Here is a 14,619-nt window from a genome sequence, read left to right on the forward strand (position 1 = left end):
TGTGAGCTATCCTGCGCGATTTCGTCGACATCCGTAATAGTCGATAAATTCGGCGTCTCCTCAGTAGATGTACATCTAGTTCCGTTACAAAACTGAGCAATCTGTTAGTCTTGGGCGTGCGTTAAGTTTGATTTCATGCCTACATTATGGCTATTGTAATGGACGCTAGTCAACGTGCGGTGTACTCCTAATTCAACTCTCGAGGTAAGAGTCACAGTGAATTGCGAGTTTTGAAGTGTGCTTTCACACCTAATGAGATATGACACGAATGCGAACGATGGATTTAATCAGTCTTTGATGTTTAAATCGGGCGTCGTGACATCTTTGTTCCATGAGAATGGATTCCGGTAGCGTTCTAGAAACCCCGTGTAACATTACATATCACAAAACGGAGAGACAAAGTCGAAAAACAAAGGAGTGCGGGGAAGGCGTATGAAACAACATGTCATTGGTATGTAGTACATCTTCAAATATCTTGGTCTGTCTCTGTCTCTATCCCGAGAGCACACGTGATGCACTTTTGACCTCGTACGCTTTGGGGTAAGTCAGACGGCATCTCTAACGCCACTGTCATTCAGCTGTCTTGGAAAGCATCCAGCGATGAGGTAGAGAATTTCTTGAGGGCTTGAGCGAGGAGCAGAGCATGATAGGCTGGCTAAAGCGACGCTGTTTGGGTTTCTAGCAGAGTGTGAGAAAAGCCATCCAGATTCTTGTAGATAGAATGAATGGTTCCTCACCGTTGTGCCGCTCTCTGTCGTGAACGCAATGCCGCCTTCCGCGTAGTTGCGATGCTCCTCAAAAGCAGATCTACGCTTACGCGCATGCGATCTCTCGGATTCGTCGCAGGATTTGCAATATTGGACTGCTTGCTCATGCAGTTCGCTCTGGGCATCGATGGCCTGAAACGCCTCGTGTGCCTGGCTAAACATACCGAGCTGATAAAGACAAACACCGCGCTGGTACTGAATCTTCGGGAGATATATTGCCAGGTCTGATATCCGAGAGCATAGCTCAAGAGCCTCGCTACACTGCGCAAGAGCATCATAAAGCCACTGAGTGCCGCCGGATACCCTTAGCATAGCACTCTTCAGCAAGAGACCCTCGACGCGAGATTCGTGGCTTAACGGACCAGGAAGTATACGATCCAACGCTCTTAATCCCGCCGCGTACCCTTCATTGTATACTAGATTCTTCACATCATCGAAGGTGCTGTTAGACGAACTTGCGGATTCCCAGTCGAAATCAAAATCGTCCTCGATTGAGGACTTGATCGACGATTCGATGTTCGAGTGCACGATTGTAGAATCGATGGCGTTGTGACTTATGTTTCGGTTCACAGCCGAGCAATTTCGTTCATGTATCAGACGTTCATTCTGGAGTTCGGCTTGAGTGGCAACACAAATGTCAAGAGCCTCTCGCAATTGCTTGTTTTGCATCTCAAAGGCAGCCTTGTAGAATTGGGCTTTGGTCTCCCATTCGTCACGTTCGTCCTTGAGCCCCTGAACGATGCGCACTATGGCATGCGAATCGGGCGTTGCCATGGGATCGCGCTGAAGTACTGATGAGACAATGTGAGTGCTGTTTTACTTGATCGCCATGTGCCAGGAAGTTTGTTGGATACACAATCGGGAGGATGTGTGAAGCGTGAGGTGATACGCGGTGGGCAAGAACGTACCTGCCCTCCTTTGCAAATGGCGTAAACACGACATCAGACCAAACTCAGATATTGAACCCTCCGTGCTTAGCTGCCTCAACGAAGCGCCAGATGCCCGCTTCTTGGGCCGCCTTTTTGATGGATTCCACTTCGCTTAGATCTACAGGGCGATTTATCTCCTCATATCTTACCTTCGCTGTTGCGTCTGACGACGCATCGGCACCTGCCTTTTTACCGCGAAGTGGCTTTCCTACATGCGCCCGTGGGAAGTACTGCTCCATGATGTGAACCATGATATCCTTGCTTACATTTTCTGCAAGCCATTTTACGATCTGTTTGCCCTCTTCCTCCATGCCCGGCATTACCAGATGTCTAACAAGAACACCCTTCTTCGCGATACCATCGCCAGTAAAGCAAAGATCCCCTACTTGCGCATGCATAGCCTTGATACTTTCCATTGCGGTCTCTGTGTAATTATCCGCCTTGAGCAATCGTTTACTACTCTTGTCGGTCCAGACCTTGAAGTCCGGAAGATAAATATCCACTAGTCCATCCAGCAACTCCAGACTTTCCAATGAATCAAACGAGGAGGTATTATAGATTATAGGCAGTCGGAGGCCAAGCTCACGGGCATGGAGAATGGATAGAACGACTTGAGGGACGACGTGTTCGGGTGTAACGAGGTTGATATTGTGGACTCGTCCCACTTCCTGCAGTTTCATGTACCATTCTGCGAGCTCTTCGGGTGTAAGATCGAAGCCATTCAGCTGGTGCGAGATATCCCAGTTCTGGCAAAATGAGCAGCGCAGGTTACAACCGCTGAAGAAGACAGAGCCCGACCCATTGTGGCCTTGGAAGCATGGTTCTTCTCCAAAATGCGGCGCGATGGTGTTCACTTTGACAGTTTGTGCACCAACCAGACACATGCCCGATTTCTCATATCGATTCACACCACACTTCCGGGGACACAGATTACACTCGCGGAGGTGTGCGTAGGCAAGCGATCGCTTCTTCGCCGCGTCGAGAGACGATATTAGGTGGTAGCGCGGGATGTAATCATCAAGGAGCCACGGCGGCGCAAGATGGAGGCTTCGTTGGGATACGCGATACGGCTTATTGAATGGCACTAGCGGGAAGCGCAGACGCCTCAAGGGTTTCGTGAGTGATACGGAGGACATTTCGCAAGAGCGGCCACATAGCTAGGAGCACATTCGTTTCCTGTGGCGATGGAGATGAAGATGGAATAGCGGCGTTGTGATTCGTTAGACAGGGTCCGAGTTGCCAAGAAATATTGAAGGTCCGATCATCTTCCACCACACACTTGCAGTCAACAAGTATGTACAGATGGTTGGCACGTCGGACTGGCCACCTGCTAGCTTCATGTATTTTCCTATGCCTAAGTTAAGAGTGTACTGTAGCCAGCAAAACAATCTTAACTCCCCGTGATGAAATCTCACGAATACACTGTTGCGGACATGAATTACTACCCGGGGGTCAGCCCGACATGCGAACCCTCTGTACTTGTAGTCATCTCGTATCCACTGAGTCAACTTTTGCCCTATCCGCGTGTTCCCGCGCCTGCATACATTGTTCCAGGGAATTATGTTGATCTCCCGTCTGCGGTGCTTCGGTACATCTTACCATCGTATCTGCAAGCAAGTGATAATTTCTCGCAGGCGTGGTTTTAGCTGCTTTCAATCAGGTACGGATATGTCATGCTTCTCAATGGATGTTGAGCGTTACCAACAACCTTTTCGCCATATACTAGAAGCCCGGTCAGTCGCCACGGAATGTTCTTATGGTCTTACAGGACCGTCTTCCTATGCATTTGAGATGCCACGTATCAAGCGTACCGCGAGGGACAAGACAGGCCCTAATGAAGACTTAAATCCCAAGTGGACGAGAATATGTGACCTAACGCTATTTTCGACGTTACTATATTTCAGTCTCTGTGTTCGAGTTGGCACTGACAAAACTTCCTGCACGTGTCTCACTGGCAGAGGACATGCGATTGATTCCATGACATGTGTTTGCCCAACGGAGTACTTTGAGGTACTTGTGATTTGTATTACAATAACATAGAGTCAATCCCGTCGACATGACCTAGTTACGGCAAACAGTTTTTACCATATGAAATTTGTCCCTGCTAATGCCCTACACACTTTGTTCTGTTGTATCTGTAAGGGAGCGTTCTGCGCCACGTCGAAGAATGCATTCAAGGCACAGTCACGTCGAAAATATCATATAAATAGCAAGAACAGCCAGCAAAAGGTTGACCTGCAGATTATCGCCATCTTCGATTAACAGGACCAACAGCATTTGTCCAATCAATTCGAATCGGAAGATGCGTACCTTTTTCATTGCCAGTTTAGCCTTTGGCATCAGCACCACAGCCAAAGATCTGGTAGAAAGGCGGCTACCTTCTCTTATCGTACCCCTGAGCAAATACCAGGCCGATGTACCACAGAATACACAGAAGAAAGTCTACATTGATCATAACGTATGAAGCTCTCTTGATGGGTCCCCTCAGACGCTGACTTCAAAAGATTTTTACAGAGGTCTCATTCGACGTACCGAGCAACAATGCTACAGAATGCAAACTCGGCTTTTATATCAATACCGAACCCACGCGAGGTGCTCCCTGGACAATCTGGGGCGAAGCGCCGTACCTGTTCGACGTACTGCGATTGCGACCCATCATGAACAAAGATGCAGATACATGGAATCGGCACCCGGAGATCGACGGTTGGGCGGCGACGGTTGAGGTATCCAAATCAGGGGATGTGAACATCTTTGGTGGACGCCTGCCATGCGTGAAGGGAGAGGCGGCACAGTTCTTGTTGACCCCAGGTAGTGAACGGGACTTTGGTCTCAATTGGTTCGGTAAGACTTTTCTGTGGCTTTTAATAATATGCCATACTGATGGATAATCCGCAGAGCTGAAGGATCCGCTGCATGGTATAACCTATGAGATGTACGCTTAGATCCCGGTGGCCCTCTCTCACATCTTGTAGTTCTGCGCGGGACCTGTTACTAAAACTAGCTGATTGTAATGCAATTTCATTTCTACTTTCATAAACAGCGGGAACGGTTCATCAATATGCAAATTGTTTTTAGCGCCAGAAAGGGCGGCATGCCTCTTGGCTTGTGTCTATTCCGTCGGAGGCCAATGATATCCCGATAAGGCGTTCCATGTCATTTCAGGAAGTTGTCGATTCTACGAGCTTCTACAATGTTGCAAAATGTAATGACAATAGCAATGACATAATTTTGTCAGAGGGGCCTGTTCGCTCGAGTATGCAGCTTACGAGCATTTTGAGTGGGAATTCTGTGAGTCAAAACCCATGTTGCGGATCGGCTTGACATGATTCTGCACATCTATGTTGGACTACTGCTTGGCGGGTAAGCTCTCGCTAATTCGAGACGACGATGGCGTTCGGCAGCCAGTTAGCATAGTGAAAGCGGACAAGAAGATCGCCTTGATGGAGGAGTTGTACTCCAATGGCAAAGATGATGTATTGCGAGGCAAAGCGCTATCTGGGGTAGTCTGCTTACTGTACCATGGCGCTAGTACTAATAGGGCTAACTTAGCTAGCGCAGAAATCTTGAGAGGATTGGGCGCCTTTAAAATGGTTGGCATAATCTTTGTAAGACGGAACCAGTTTTCGATTCAATGTCCATATGATATAAAGACTTCGGTCACAAGGTCGTAGCTAAAGGTTGAACTGTATGATTATCCTACCTTTTCAACCATCTCTCTCCATATATTCTCCCTGGCCATTTCCCTGCGGATAGGATAACTTTAAAACATTGTTCGAACTATGGCAACCCATTCTGCCGTTGCAACCGTGGGCATCAAGAAGCCTTTAGCCATTATCCAAGTACCAACCGTCACACCACAAGGCGATGAGGTTCGCGTGCGAGTAGAATGGACTGCTTCAACACCACTGGATCTTCACCAAAATGATGGAGGACTGCTAGTGACACATCCCCAAGTCCTAGGCGACGGCGCAGCGGGAACTGTCGTTGAGGTTGGAGAAGGTGTTAAACGATTGAAAGTCGGAGACAAAGTTTTTGGTTTCACATGGCGAGAGCAGAAGGAAAAGGCTCAACAAGAATTTTGCACAGCTCCTGAATGGTTGTTCTCACTGGTATGTTCAGACGACATTGTCGATTCTAGATCTCAATATTGACGTGGGACAGCTGCCTGACGGATTTACACTAGCCGAGGCTGTGACACTTCCGAACAACTTTGTTACTGCTTTTCACGCACTCACTAAACATTTGGAACTTGAATTGCCGTGGCCAAAACCGGAAGGATACGCACCTACACCTTGTAGCATTGCCATCATCATCTGGGGCGGAAGTTCCTCGGTTGGACAATTTGCTATACAAATCCTCCGCTGGTACGGATTCACCAACATTATAACGGTCGCCAGCAAGAAGCACCACCAAAAGCTGAATGCCCTGGGGGCGAAGTGGACCTTTGATTACAACGACAAACACGTGGTCTCCTCGGTTCTTAACACCGGGAGCAGTCAGATTACCACCGGCAGCCGTGCAGGCATCCCATTGATTTTTGACTGCATCGGTAGCAAGGATGGGAGCATTCGACCTCTATCAAAGATTGCAAAGAGAGGTGCAAAGGTGGCAGTCCTGCTCCCGGTCATCGTGCGGGATTCAAGCGATACCGTAGATCCCGAATATGAGATGGATGTCTCGAAAACAGCAGATTGGAATAAGGAAGTCGAGGTGACGGGGGTGCGCACGCATTTTTATACGGATGTGAGTATTGGCGCTAGAATACGACGTTGTCTGAGCTGACGATCTTCCAGAACGAATTTTTCAAATATCATCTCCAGCCGGAAATTATGTATACGATGCTTAAGGAGCGCGCAGTCCGGCCAAACAACCAAAGAATTATCGAAGGGAAGACCTTATTGGAAAGGGCACAGAATGCGTTGGACACGTTGCGGCGAAAAGAGGTCAGCGGCGAGAGGTTGGTATGGAGAGTTGCAGAAGAGTCATGAATCGATGGTAGAAGGGCATTGATTGTATTTTAATTCTTCCCGAACTTATGAAGCCCACGAGTAATAAGATATGGACCGTGGAAATGAACTCTGGGCGGTTTCTGTAACCGATATGACGCTTCAGTCTCGTTCGGGGTAAGCGCGGAGTTTTTGACAGGAAACGGCTGGCTTAGCGGCGTCCAACGAACAATCTTCATCTTCATCTAATAGTATCTTTGATCCTTCGCTCCGTCATTGTCATCTTCTAGAATTGATTCTGAAGTCCCTGCACCAATTCTTCCTGTTGCTTGGATTGCTTGAATCGTGATGTTGTCATAACAAGCCTCCTTTAATATCGAATGCCGGGTCTGGGACGGTCGCTTATATCCTACAAAAGTCTCCGCCACCAGTCTCGCATTAACCTGTATAAACATGAAACATCCACCGCAACCGCCGACCGTTTCAATCCAGGTCCACGGCGCTTTGAACATGACGCTATTGTCGCTTCAGTATCAATAAAGGGTTAGTTCCCTCCCAGAATGCCGGTCTACCGCTACGATGGAGACTCCCGCTCTGGATCTCGCCTTATCGTCTACCCCTTGACTTATCGTTCGACGTCGGAGTGTCTGTCATTGGTGGTTTAATCAAAACAAGCACTTCGAATGGTTCCACGCTTTCTCTTGTAATGGATCGTATCCCGGTCCTCTATCACCATTTCGGATGGCACAGCATCGAAGCGAAGTTTGAGGCTGTAGTCAGCGGCATCAAGTTTCAAGACGTTTAATGACATGACCCACAGCGTATTGTTGCTGTGGGCTGTGGGATCAGTAAGGCTTTCCTTCAGGAGAGCTATATAGACTCGTCCAACTCTTCTTCATTCCTCCTCTTCATCTCATCGCAGTCATCTCCTTTCCAAACATCTTCATTTTGCAACAGGTCTGAGACCTTCCATTCGTTGTTTTTTACCACACTCTTTACCAGTCACTCTTTCAAACGAAGCTAGGCTTCCATTCGGTCTCTACACCTCTTACTTTTGCAAGTCCAATCACAACAACCTCAATCACAATGAAGTCCTACTCCGCCGTTCTCAGCCTTGCCGGCCTCATCTCCACCGTGGCTGGACATGGTTACATCAGCTCTCCCGCTCCCCGTCTGCCAGGTGATGCCATGGCCAAGGCTTGCGGTCAACAGATGTTCAACAACCAGAACTCCGACCACTACGGCAACATCCAGGGCGAGCTCCAGGTCACCAACGGCCAGTCCGACTTCAATGCCGAGGCCTGCAACGTCTGGCTCTGCAAGGGTTACAAGCTCGACGACAACAAGGCCAACGTCCAGTCCTACACTGCCGGCGAGGTCATTTCCATGAAGGTGGAGATCCGTGCTCCCCACACCGGTACTGCCAACGTCTCCATCGTTGAGACCAGCTCCAACACAGTCATTGGACAGCCCCTCATCAGCTGGGACAGCTACGCTTCCAACTCTGCTCCCATCCCAGCGGATCAGACCTCCTTCGATATCACCATGCCTTCCGACCTTGGCTCCAAGTGCTCCACTGCCGGTGACTGCGTCATCCAGTGGTACTGGGACGCCCGCTCCATCGACCAGACCTACGAGGCCTGCATCGACTTCACCCTCGGCGGTGGCTCTGGCTCTGCTCCCCCTGCCACCACTGCTGCTCCCTCCCCAACCAGCGCCCCATCCGCTACCGCTGCCCCTACCTCCGTCGCCGTCGAGACCCCTGCCTCCTCTGCTCCCGCCACCCCAGCTCCCACCCAGGGCAGCGGCAACGGTGGAAGCACCGAGAAGGAGTACACTCTCGAGACCTTCATTGCCTGGCTCCAGGAGAAGTCTGATGCCTCCTCCAAGAAGGTCCGCCGCAGCCGTGTCCACGCTCGTGCTTTCTAAGTGCTCCGCTGCAACCTCCACATACACCCACACCAATCCCTTTTGAGGCTCTTGCAAAAGTCTTCTCTTCCATGTAGATATACAACTTTTTTGACCAATACATATATGTCCTTGTCTGGCGAGCTCGCTATGACGCTTTGAACCTGCTCTTCCGTTTTGCAATGTGAATGCGTTGTGATCGTTTCCTTCGTTGACCAGTAGGGAGTCTAGATGTTGGTTCCGTGGTATTTGTTCCTTACAGGCTCATCTTTGGCTGACCGCCGTGCTTTCTCCATGCCCATCATGCCACCAAGCTTACTCTAGATCCCCTTCCGAACATGTTTCCTTCATTCCTAAACATCTCAAGGCGTTTCCGTGGTTGTCTGTTTCGAACGTCAAACGCGGTACCGAGTCCACGGCGCCGAACCCTGGGGCCTGTCACATATATCCCTACCCTGCAATATAAACCCCTCCAACCACTCATTAACTTACGGCACTTGAGCCATCAATATCGCTACTAAGCCATACATAAATTCCTAACTCATCTATCATTTCTGTCGTACCAATCGCATTGATATAAGCACCCTAAAGCACAACGTTAGTCCCAGCCAATCAGATCTCGCATCAGTGGCCGGCGCACTAGCTTAACCATTGAGTTTGCGCTCGGAGCGAGATGGCAACATCCGCCTCCGAGCACTCGGGACAACTGCCAGATGCTTAGGAAGTGCGGAATGGTGGCGTCGCTGGATTTGTGGTTTTCCGGGCACGGGGCGGAATGATGGAGATGGGTGCTGCGGGGTTGTGTGAGAGAGCGTCCAGTGCGGATAGGTACGAGTAGGTACTATGGACGTGGGCTACACGAAGGTGGATTTCGGTATCGAAGTTGATAATTTTGGATTTTATTTAAAGATCGCTATGCTGCGTTATATGCTGTGCTTGATGTATTGAAAGGATGCGAAAAGAAAGAACGATATTTGCAAACATGTATGACCGCCCATTTTTATAATAAATGGAGAAAATTATCCTAATTCCTTCACCATCTTGTCCCTCCAAGCAGGGCCCCATTTCTTCATGGTATAAATAACGGCGATGCCACTGAGAAGACTCCACAGACCCAGAATTGTCATGAGCCATCCATTGCCGATAGCGTGAATAAGAGGTTCTGCTACGACCGCGCCGATAAAGGAGAAGATGTTTCTGAAGAAGTTGTTGATTGCCACGCCGGCACTCGCTCGCTTGGGCATGAACTCGGTGAGCATGGTTGTAGCAAGGGAGAAAATCAGCATGGATCCGATGCCGAAAAAGAAGTTTGCGATCATGGGGACGATCCAGATTACGCCATGCTCTGCCGTCCAGCCGTACCACATGAGCGCTCCGGGCCAGAGGACGGCTGCTATCCAAGCATTTTCTCGCATGCGGTCTTCTGGGCGGAGGATCAGTTTGCCTTTGTCGTCGTAGCGGCCTGCTTTTCGTGCCTCGCGTTGCATTATGCGGTCAATCCAACGGCCGCCAAAGAGGGAAGCCAGCATATATCCAAGAGAGCCTGGAATGTACAGGAGGCCAATGATTAAGGTGGAATACTTATACGGCTCAGAAGAGAAGGTGGCTTGTATACTGATATTCAGGAAGTAGAGTGAACCGAAGGTGATGCTGGCATAATAGACCGTAAGCGCAACAGGCGGATAGCGCATCCATGTAATGATGATCAGAGGGTCCAGAAGCATTTTACGAGTTGTTTTTGCCCATGATTTCGTTGTTTGTTGAACGGATTGCCGGGTTGATACACGTTTGAGTTCAGGCCTTACGTCGTTCTTTTCGTTTGAAGCAGGTTGGACTTGTTGCTGTGATTCAGTCTGATCTTTACGGCGTAGAGTTTCTGGTAAGGCAAAGATAATCAGAAGAACCGTGATGCCACCGTAAATTACCAGAAACCATTGCGTGCTTCTCCAGCCTAGCTCTTGTCCAAGTACGCCACCAATGATGGGTGCAAAGAGAGGGCCACAAAGAGGACCCAGATAGAAGACACCCATAGCTTTCCCTCGCTCTCGAGGTTCCCAAGTATCGGCGATTGTTCCAGCACCAACGGCCTGCACGGAGGCGGCCGCTCCTCCAGCAAATGTACGGAAAACCACCAGCATGGCAATGTTCGTCGACACCGCTGATAGGATAGAGAAGACCGTAAACATGAGAAATGAGATCAAATAGATCGTCCTTCTCCCGCCAGTCTCAGAGAACGCGGACCACCATATGGGAAATATTGACATGGCCAACATATATACCGCAACACTCATATTTGCCGTGACGGGAGAAGCGTTGAATACTTTCGCGATATCTTGCAGGACTGGCATCACGATAGCCGATCCCATAGGTGCAGCCATTGCACAGAAGGCCACAATAGCAACGACAAGCCATTTGGTCTTCCGGGCGTAGTGATACGGATTCTCAACCTCTGGGATTAGTGCAAGATGTGCAAGCAAGCCTCGACGGTTCCGTCGCTCAACTATCACAGCTTCTGCGGTAACGGATATGGTTCGTGCCAATGTCGCTGGAGGTTCAGATGGTCCATTGGTTCCTTTTTCGTGCACAGAAACAGTGGATCGTGTCGATGCAGCCACAGATATTTCGTCGTCATCTGCAACGGGCTCTTCTGTTTCCTTCTGTGCCTCCTCCTGCTCGTGTGCTACAATCGACGTTCGCGAGACATGCCCGGCGTGAGAAGCAAGGTCCGGCGATGCTAACTCATCTTTCCCTGCCATTGCCTCCGTTTGCGAAAGGCCTTCGAGCCTCGTTTGATGTCAAGACTCTTAGTCCACCGGTGAGAGATTCTTTAACTTTTCGAAGTCGCATGCATACACCCTTGCTCCTATTTTCTTCTAGGTAATCCGTACCTCGGCCGAAATGTCGGCGCCACCACGTAATCCCGTAATGGTTATCAGATTGAAATCAAGAGCCCAAACCATGCACATTGCCATATAAGTAACTTGAGGTTCAAAATCAAGAGAAGGATCGAGGGAGCAACAGGGTCTGTCCATCTTCAAGTAGCAACCGAAGAGCGTAATCCATGACGGGCAAAAAGCCATACGGGGGTGCCGCATTGCCGGCATTGGATATGAACCGACCGCGAAATCAACGCAGCGGTGGGGCTAGCGGGGTAGCGATCTCCCATGGTGGTCTATAAGTTATTTCCGGGGACTGGCTCCGGAAAAGGAGAAGCAGGGTCGAATTATACATTGAAATGGGGAAATGCGTGATCACTTGCTGGTGTTGAATAGTGTGGTTGTGTCACACGGTTAGGAGGTAACTACTGCTCTGTTGCTTCCTTTTGTCGTTGCGCGTCGTCACGCTACCGCGTGCAGCTGAGAAGGATGACTAAGGTGCTGTCCAAAATGACGCCACTCTCCACCTTGAAGTACATCCCTAGGTACTCTAGTTACTTGCATTACTTGCGCGTACCGTCGTTATTCTCCATCGTGATCTACTCCGTGCATTGTTTTCATTCTGTACGACACGTTGCAAACGCTCTAATTTGTCTCCACTTGACTTGTTTCCGACTCCAGGCTTCCGTTTCGACATAACTAGCTCGAACACTCGTCGCACAAATACCTCGGACCCGCTGTGGACTAGGCAGTACCTTTGTACAGGACACACCTACACCAGCGACGAGCAATTGCTACCTAGCCTCCAATCGAGCTTGAATTCGACATTTTCCACACGTAAAAGGCATCGAATTAGCACCTCGGCCCTCAAAAATGTCTACTCCAAACGTCAACTCCGCGCCCACCTCGGCCGCCCCCACCCAGAACCAAGACCGCCTCAAAACCTTCTTCGAGGGGCAGTCCGCCGACACGCATCCGTCTCGATGGGACGACCTTTGGAAAGCGGGCGATTTTCTACCCTGGGATCGCGGCTTCGTGAACCCCGCCCTCATTGACGCCTTGAACGAACGGAAGGAGCTCTTCGGATCGCCCAAGAAAGAGGATGGTAGCAGGAAGAAGGTGCTTGTTCCCGGCTGTGGAAAGGGATATGATTTAGTGCTTTTTGCAGCATATGGATACGACGCATTGGGTCTTGAGATCAGCGAGAACGCCGTGAAAGCTGCGGAGGAGTTCCTTAAGAATCCCGGCGAGGGCAAAGAGGGGGAGTACAAGACACATGATCCTGAGATAGGCAGGGGCACTGCAACAGTGATTCAGGCGGACTTTTTCAAATATGATTGGAGAGAAGAAGAGGCAGGACCTTGCGGTAAAGGGTATGATTTGATATATGATAATACGGTAAGTTTGCCCAGCCTAGGTCGTCAAGGCATGAACTCATGTACCAACAGTTTCTATCCGCGTTACCGCCTTCATTGCGACCCGATTGGGCTCTTCGCATGTCTAGACTGGTGGTAGCTACCGGCATCCTTGTATGCCTTGAGTTTCCCACCCACAAGCCCCCCAAGTCTGGCGGTCCACCGTGGGCCTTGCCCCCTGATGTCTACGAGGAGCTTTTCAAACGCCCAGGAAGCGTGATAAACTATGACGAAGATGGCAGAGTGATTAAAAACGAGGGGGCAACGAGTGAGAATTCCCTCGCGAGAATAGCTCACTGGAAACCCAAGCGGACTCATCAGGTTGGGATTATCAATGGTGAAGTCAAGGATTGGGTGAGCGTCTGGAACCATAAATAGTCTCGTAGCGTTGGAATGGGACAGGATTGTGCAATCATTCGACGATGCCCTGCAATGTGCCGATGTGTCCAGTCCAACCTGCTCAAATCTGTGAAGTCCTCAAGGCGTTTTTCGCAGGGAGTTGTAATGCTCTCCTAGACCGAAATTATGCTTGTAGTAACCCAACCATATCTCCTTTGCGTCGGCGGGATTTCCCTCCGGCTCGATCTTATCCACTCGCCCATCCCCGTGCAGAACATTTATCCTCACTCCATAAGTCTTCGCTAGCGCTAGTAATTCCATGTGTCCGCCCCATTCGCCTGTATTCCTGATCTTCTGCAAGTACTGATTGATAGGTTCCTCCATAAAGGGCACAAAATCATCCGGATTCCCCTCGATGAAATCTGCTGCTGCATGTCGTACTGTCTTGTAAACTGGCAGCCCCTGCTCTTCATGTATCTTCGGCTCTATCCGTGGTTTCAGTCCCAGGCCCGAAGTCTCCATCTGATCAGCAATCGCTGCGTATAGACAGTGACCATCTGCTCTGATTTCTTTCTCCTGCAATCCGTACTTCCCAAAGTGTGACTTCATCTGTTCCCGTTCAACCTCGCGCTGATCCGGCATGTTGGCAGCTTCCTCCTCCGCTTGTGCGATGAGAGCTTCTTGTTCGGCAGCGCGACGGGCGAGACGTGCCTTCGCGCGATTCTGCTTCTTCTTCGGTCCCGCTGGTTGTTCTGAGGGGGGTTGTGCAGGTGCATCGGGTTGACTTGTCGCAAGCGATAATTTCTCTACGTCTGCCTCGAGTCCGTTCGCTTCCACCTCATCAGCCGGCTCTAACGGGTCCGCTGGCGCATCCTCGGTCGTTTCGCCGTTCAGCTCAGCAAGTTCCTGGGCCTGTCGCTCCTTGAGCTCTTGCTCTAGTCTCTCGCATTCGTCGTTCACGCCCTTCCGCGTCTTCTTTGTGGCGGATTTCTTCTTCTGCGTTGAACGGGCAACGAGATCGCGCTGCTCTTTTCGATGACGCGCTTGCAGGGCCTCGAGAGGTGTTGGGTCGTCCATGTTGTTGAATGATGTTGGAAATGTTTAAGATGTTGTCATTTGGCGGAAGGTGTTGAAGTGCGGAAAAGAGCTGTCGGAATCGGCAATACAAAGTGGGGCATTCCGAGTCCTGGTTCGGTTGACCAACCTTCAATACTCTACAAGTACATGTAATAGTTCAGCAAAGACCATTTTGCGATTCACATACTAAATGTGTTCGATGAGAGCTTATGGTAAAATTTGATGATATATATTCATTGGGATGATTTTCCTCCTCGTACGCTTAGTTCCCATCCGCTTTCAAGAGAAATGTGACTGAACCGCTGGTATGGTATTCCTGTTTAGTTTTTTTGGCAGAATATTGAACATTTTGTAATCAGAAG

The 14,619-nt window shown here is 49.8% G+C and overlaps 9 protein-coding genes across 9 annotated transcripts; 5 read left to right on the top strand and 4 right to left on the bottom strand.

The window, feature by feature from the left end:
* Positions 1–143: 143 nt before the first annotated feature.
* On the bottom strand, positions 144–1,630 carry BU24DRAFT_134906 (uncharacterized protein). The gene has a single exon (XM_033521058.1). It carries the CDS (start codon positions 1,539–1,541, stop codon positions 546–548), a length of 996 nt encoding a protein of 331 aa, XP_033388513.1. The 5' UTR covers positions 1,542–1,630; the 3' UTR covers positions 144–545.
* On the bottom strand, positions 1,631–2,900 carry BU24DRAFT_134873 (uncharacterized protein). The gene has a single exon (XM_033521057.1). The coding sequence runs from the start codon at positions 2,830–2,832 to the stop codon at positions 1,720–1,722; it is 1,113 nt and encodes a 370-aa protein (XP_033388514.1). The 5' UTR covers positions 2,833–2,900; the 3' UTR covers positions 1,631–1,719.
* Position 2,901: 1 nt separating this feature from the next.
* On the top strand, positions 2,902–3,771 carry BU24DRAFT_134908 (uncharacterized protein). Its single transcript, XM_033521059.1, has 2 exons — positions 2,902–3,356; positions 3,423–3,771. Exons 1-2 carry the CDS (start codon positions 3,257–3,259, stop codon positions 3,734–3,736), a joined length of 414 nt encoding a protein of 137 aa, XP_033388515.1. The 5' UTR covers positions 2,902–3,256; the 3' UTR covers positions 3,737–3,771.
* A 227-nt stretch (positions 3,772–3,998) lies between these two features.
* BU24DRAFT_489990 (uncharacterized protein) lies at positions 3,999–5,050 on the top strand (the record flags this gene model as incomplete). Its single annotated transcript, XM_033533676.1, has 3 exons — positions 3,999–4,154; positions 4,201–4,537; positions 4,592–5,050. 3 exons carry the CDS (start codon positions 3,999–4,001, stop codon positions 4,636–4,638), a joined length of 540 nt encoding a protein of 179 aa, XP_033388516.1. The 3' UTR covers positions 4,639–5,050.
* Positions 5,051–5,316: 266 nt separating this feature from the next.
* On the top strand, positions 5,317–6,886 carry BU24DRAFT_419754 (GroES-like protein). Its single transcript, XM_033527295.1, has 3 exons — positions 5,317–5,805; positions 5,858–6,439; positions 6,490–6,886. Exons 1-3 carry the CDS (start codon positions 5,476–5,478, stop codon positions 6,682–6,684), a joined length of 1,107 nt encoding a protein of 368 aa, XP_033388517.1. The 5' UTR covers positions 5,317–5,475; the 3' UTR covers positions 6,685–6,886.
* An 842-nt stretch (positions 6,887–7,728) lies between these two features.
* BU24DRAFT_312724 (uncharacterized protein) lies at positions 7,729–8,418 on the top strand (the record flags this gene model as incomplete). The annotated part of the gene is made up of 1 exon (XM_033522841.1): positions 7,729–8,418. A coding segment is annotated over one exon (690 nt), but the record flags the coding sequence as incomplete, so codon positions are not given.
* A 1,010-nt stretch (positions 8,419–9,428) lies between these two features.
* Positions 9,429–12,123, bottom strand: BU24DRAFT_439984 (MFS general substrate transporter; the record flags this gene model as incomplete). The annotated part of the gene is made up of 2 exons (XM_033530342.1): positions 9,429–11,182; positions 12,030–12,123. 2 exons carry the CDS (start codon positions 12,121–12,123, stop codon positions 9,570–9,572), a joined length of 1,707 nt encoding a protein of 568 aa, XP_033388519.1. The 3' UTR covers positions 9,429–9,569.
* Positions 12,124–12,212: 89 nt separating this feature from the next.
* BU24DRAFT_134942 (S-adenosyl-L-methionine-dependent methyltransferase) lies at positions 12,213–13,269 on the top strand. The gene is made up of 2 exons (XM_033521060.1): positions 12,213–12,824; positions 12,875–13,269. Exons 1-2 carry the CDS (start codon positions 12,300–12,302, stop codon positions 13,217–13,219), a joined length of 870 nt encoding a protein of 289 aa, XP_033388520.1. The 5' UTR covers positions 12,213–12,299; the 3' UTR covers positions 13,220–13,269.
* On the bottom strand, positions 13,130–14,315 carry BU24DRAFT_134945 (OTU-domain-containing protein). The gene has a single exon (XM_033521061.1). It carries the CDS (start codon positions 14,255–14,257, stop codon positions 13,319–13,321), a length of 939 nt encoding a protein of 312 aa, XP_033388521.1. The 5' UTR covers positions 14,258–14,315; the 3' UTR covers positions 13,130–13,318.
* Between the last annotated feature and the right edge of the window lie 304 nt (positions 14,316–14,619).

Source organism: Aaosphaeria arxii (genome assembly GCF_010015735.1).
Source record: "Aaosphaeria arxii CBS 175.79 unplaced genomic scaffold BU24scaffold_2, whole genome shotgun sequence".
In the NCBI taxonomy this organism is placed as follows: Eukaryota; Fungi; Ascomycota; class Dothideomycetes; order Pleosporales; genus Aaosphaeria; species Aaosphaeria arxii.

Coding starts and splice junctions, on each gene's coding strand:
- BU24DRAFT_134906 (XM_033521058.1), bottom strand. CDS start 1,541: ATGGCAACGCCCGATTCGCATGCCATAGTGCGCATCGTTCAGGGGCTC.
- BU24DRAFT_134873 (XM_033521057.1), bottom strand. CDS start 2,832: ATGTCCTCCGTATCACTCACGAAACCCTTGAGGCGTCTGCGCTTCCCG.
- BU24DRAFT_134908 (XM_033521059.1), top strand. CDS start 3,257: ATGTTGATCTCCCGTCTGCGGTGCTTCGGTACATCTTACCATCGTATC. Junction 3,357..3,422: donor TTTTAGCTGCTTTCAATCAG/GTACGGATATGT, acceptor GCCATATACTAG/AAGCCCGGTCAGTCGCCACG.
- BU24DRAFT_419754 (XM_033527295.1), top strand. CDS start 5,476: ATGGCAACCCATTCTGCCGTTGCAACCGTGGGCATCAAGAAGCCTTTA. Junction 5,806..5,857: donor CTGAATGGTTGTTCTCACTG/GTATGTTCAGAC, acceptor GACGTGGGACAG/CTGCCTGACGGATTTACACT. Junction 6,440..6,489: donor GCACGCATTTTTATACGGAT/GTGAGTATTGGC, acceptor ACGATCTTCCAG/AACGAATTTTTCAAATATCA.
- BU24DRAFT_134942 (XM_033521060.1), top strand. CDS start 12,300: ATGTCTACTCCAAACGTCAACTCCGCGCCCACCTCGGCCGCCCCCACC. Junction 12,825..12,874: donor ATTTGATATATGATAATACG/GTAAGTTTGCCC, acceptor ATGTACCAACAG/TTTCTATCCGCGTTACCGCC.
- BU24DRAFT_134945 (XM_033521061.1), bottom strand. CDS start 14,257: ATGGACGACCCAACACCTCTCGAGGCCCTGCAAGCGCGTCATCGAAAA.